The 4,257-nt window shown below is 49.3% G+C and overlaps 1 protein-coding gene across 1 annotated transcript in view; it reads left to right on the top strand.

Annotated features, from left to right (window-relative positions):
* The window catches only part of LOC116689873 (protocadherin-16), a 44,414-nt gene extending 41,023 nt beyond the window's left edge, over positions 1-3,391 (top strand). The window contains exons 25-27 of the mRNA XM_032516525.1: positions 6-122; positions 2,783-2,897; positions 3,333-3,391. Of these exons, the coding sequence (XP_032372416.1) occupies positions 6-122; positions 2,783-2,897; positions 3,333-3,391 (291 nt within the window). The remainder of the gene's footprint in view (positions 1-5; positions 123-2,782; positions 2,898-3,332) is intronic.
* Positions 3,392-4,257: the final 866 nt, after the last annotated feature.

Below are 4,257 nucleotides of genomic sequence, written 5' to 3'. Positions count from 1 at the left end.
CCAAGCGAGGCGACGTGACTTACCTCTGGAGGGGCGTGACCTCGCGGATCACAGAGGACACCACCCGGGTCGGGCCGCCAGGGCGAGGGAAAGACCCCGGCCAGCCTTCCTCCAAACCACAGGTGCGTCCTCAAAGAGAGGACCTTTGGATTCTGGGGTGTGCTCTGGTTCTGTATTGTCCTGGCTTATGCGTAGTGTGTTTCAGAGGTAGGAGGTTCCGTGTTACACACGATTTACCGATGCTTCAGTAAATGAGGGTAACGCATTTAAAAAAGAAATTCCCTGTGATCGAACCACTCCGATTGTCCCCCCTGTGTCTGGTCTATCCTGCCTGTGTCATGTTTACACTGTAACCGAGGGGGCTGCTAGGTGTATGGGGGTGCTGGCTCAGACAGGCACGTTAACGATCGAGTGCTTCTGGTTACAACAAAGCCCAGCCCAACCGGGTTCACATGGTAGCTCGGGAGGCATCACCGTCGTATGTGAACCTGCATCTGCTGCCAGGGCGCCAATTGTGCGTAAGGGGGTTTCTCGTGTTCAGTTCAGGTTTCCACAGGCGTCTGCTGGCAGTATATTGGGGGTTTAGAGCTGTAAGTGATGTTAGACTTATGTGAACTACTAAAACCGGCTATAGCCCAAAATCAAGATGCAATGACGGACACAAAGGCGCACCAAGGGAGGGGTGCAAAAGTCAGGCGGGCTTTTTTCGGGCGGGGTGACACACGCAGCAGCCATGGGCAACATAGATTAATAAATTGTTTGAACTTAACATGTAAACACGTGTGTGTGCTAACACAGGTGTGGTGTTTGTGTGTGTATGTGGTTTGTGTGTGTGTGTTGTGTGTTGGTGTTGCAGCTAGCGGGTTGTGGTTAATAGTTTGACATTATGTGGTGTGTGTGTTTGGCAGCTCGGTTGTGGGAATGGTGAAACGTTTGCGTGTGTGTGGTGTTGTGTGGTGTGTGTGTTGTCAGCTCGGTCTGTGAATATTGACGTTGTGGTGGTGGTGGGTGTGTGTGTGTGTGTTGTGTGTTCAAGCCGGGCGTGGGGATATATTTACGTGTTGTGTTTTTGGTGTGTGTTGCAGCTTCGGGTCTGGTGAATATGTTGACATTAGTGTGTTTGTGGTGTGTTTGCATGCTCGGGTCGTGGTGAATATATGTGACGTTTTTGTGTGTGGTTGTGGTGTGTGTGTGTTGTGGTGTTGTTTGCAGCTCGTCGTGGTGACTATTTGCATTATGCTTTGTTGTGTGTGTGTGTGTTGTGTTTGCAGCTAGCTTCGGGCGTGGTGAATATTGACATATTGTGTGGTTGTGTGTGTGTTTTGTTTGCAGTACTCGGTCAGTGGTGAAATTTGACATTATGTTGTGTGTGTGGTGTGTTTTGGTGTGTGTGTGTGTGTGTTGTGTGTGTGTGTGTGTGTGTGTGGTGTGTGTGTTTTCAGCTCGGGTCGTGTGAATATTTTGACATTATGTGTGTTGGGGTTGGGGTGGTGTGTGTTTTGTTGTTTGCAGCTCGGGTCGTGGGAATATTTGACATTGATGTTTGTGTGTGTTGGTGTGTGTGGGTGTGTGTGGTGTGTGTGTGGTGGTGTTTGCAAGCTCGGTCGTGGGGTGAATATTTTGACGGGGTTGTGGGGGTTGTGTGTTTGGTGGGTGTTGCAGCTCGGTCGTGGTGATATTTGAGCATTATTGTGGTTGTGTGTGTGTGGTGTGTGTGTGTGCGGTGTGTTGCAAGCTGCTTCGGTCGCTGGTGAATATTTGCCCGTTTGTGTGTGTGTGTGTGTTTTGTGTTGTTGCAGCTCGGGTGCGCATGGGGAAAATTTGACGTTTGTGGTGGTGGGTGTTGGTGGTTGTGTTGCAGCTCGGTGTCGTGGTGAAGCTATTTGACGTTTGTGTGTGTGTGTGTGTGGTGTGTGTGGTGTGTGTGTGGTTGTGTGGCTGTTGCAGCGCGGGGGTCTGGTTAATATTTGGACATTATGTGTGTGGTGTGTGTGTGTGTGGTGGTGTTTGCAGCTCGGGTCGGTGAGTGACTATTTTTGACGTTGTTGTGTGTGTGTGTGTGTGGTGTGGGGTGTGTGTGGGTGTGCCGCGGTCGTGGTGATATTTGACATGTGTGTGTGTGTGTGTGGTGTGTGTGTGTTTGCACGCTGGGTCGTGGTAATATTTGCTTGTGTGTGGTGTGTGTGTGTGTGTGTGTGTGTGTGTGTGTTGCCAGCTCAGGTCGTGGTGAATAATTGACATTATGTGTGTGGTGTGTGGGTGTGTGGTGTGTTGACTCGTGGTCGTGGGGGAATTATGTGACGTTTTTGTGTTGTCGTGTGTTGTGCGCAGCTCGGTCGTGGGGAATTTACGTGTGTGATGTGTTGTGTGTGTGTGTGTGTGGTTGTGTGGTGTTTTGCCAGCTCGGGTCGTTGTGATATTGTACGTTGTTGTGTGTGTGTGTTTTGCAGCTCGGTCTGGTGAATTTTGACTTTGTGTTGTGTGTTTGGTTGCAGCTCTGGTCGTGTAATATTTGCGTATGTTGTGGTGTGTTGTGCAGCTCGTGTTTTGTGAAATATTTGACATTATGGTGTGTGTGGTGTTGCAGCTCGGGGTCGTGGTGAATCTGCGGGTGGTATCCTGGGGGGGCGTGCTTCGCGAGGCTCTCCCACAACTTCAGCGTCCCAGAACGCAGCCGGGGGGGGCGGGGTGTGGTGGACCGTCTGTGCCTCCGCAGGGAGTGACCCTTTACGCGTCGCCTACACATGACCCACACCCGTGACTGTTCGCCGTGTGACGCCAGCGGATAGGCCGTCCGCACCAGGACCCAGCGTACAAGGAAGACCATGACACGGGTACATCCTGGACGTGGAGTCCGTGGACACAAGGACCCCCCCCTACGTCAGGCCACTGCAATGGTACGACCCTGTTTTTGCACTTGTTTTTGATCCCATAACGATCGAATATTTCGGGTGTTTTTATAAGTCATTAAGAACGTAAACCGCTAGGCTGACACTATATGCATATATATAATAGTATATTACTATATATTACTATATCATAAATATACTATTGTATACTGTACATAGTTGTGTATCATGTATGCAATCTTAAACATATTGTTAAATATCACATAACATATTTACTTTGATAAATAAACAGATATTAAAGATTGTACTCTGGATTCTGCTAAAGTTTGCCTTTGTATTTTAAACAATAAATATATAATTGGATATAATATTAATTTCCAACAGTCTTTTATTACAATTTAATATTAAAGGGACCACTAAAAAAATGTCTCTCTCCTGCTGCCTGAGGACCTATTCTGACCCGTCTCCTTCCGTCTTCTCCAGTTCAGGGTTCGGTGGAGGACGTGAACGGACGCCACAGTTTCTCTCGTCGCTGTCTATAAGCGTCTGTGTTCAGCATCGCCCGGGGGGGCTCTCGCCGCCGGGCGCGGTACAAAACCTGTTGCCGTCCACGTCCAGTACACACACACACACACACACACACACCACACACACACAACACACAACACTATCGTATACAACATTATTACAATGCCTTTTATTTTCACTATTGAAACGAATTTTACCGAGTGCCAACGATGTTATTAATAACTAAGCAACATGACTAAAATAACATGTAGTGGGCAACCACAAAAAAAAATGGGGGGGTGGGGGGGTGGGGGGGGGGGGGGGTGGTGTGGTGGGGGGGGTGGTGGGGGGGGGGGGGGGGGTGCACGGTTCTTAGATGCTATAACATTGAAGAAACTAAATATGGTTTTATATACAGTGTGTGTGAGAAGCAAGGCTACTTTACACCTCCACCGGGTCGTATGATTACGGTCGCAGTAATAAACGGGCTTTTAAAGATTATTACATTTTTTGAGGCCTTTACTACACAGGACAGCTGAAGATGTGAGGGGGGGGGGGGGGGGGGGGGGGTGGTGACATGCAGCATAGGGCTGCAGATTGGATTTGAACCCGCGGCCGCTACGGTAAGGACTGAGCCTTAATATGGGGGCACATGCTGAACCAAGATCGCCCCGCTGACCGGCATTGTAGGCTTGATGGGAACGCCACTCGCAGTTTCTCTTCAATGACAAGCAAAGAAAAACAAGCCCCGCCCTCCCGCAACCGCCATGGCTGCACCTGATTGGACGGACGCTGTGCTCGCGGGGCTGTCTGCTCCCAGATTCCCATCACGGCAGGCATTTGTTTTGTCAGGAAGTGTATCCACCTTTATCTTTTTCCTTATGTATGTAATTTCTTTTTT

The sequence above is a fragment of the Etheostoma spectabile genome, chromosome 5 (genome assembly GCF_008692095.1).
Source record: "Etheostoma spectabile isolate EspeVRDwgs_2016 chromosome 5, UIUC_Espe_1.0, whole genome shotgun sequence".
Taxonomy (NCBI): domain Eukaryota; kingdom Metazoa; phylum Chordata; class Actinopteri; order Perciformes; family Percidae; genus Etheostoma; species Etheostoma spectabile.
The sequence above is the reverse complement of the archived record's forward strand: the minus strand, read 5'-3'. Positions and strand labels throughout refer to the sequence as shown.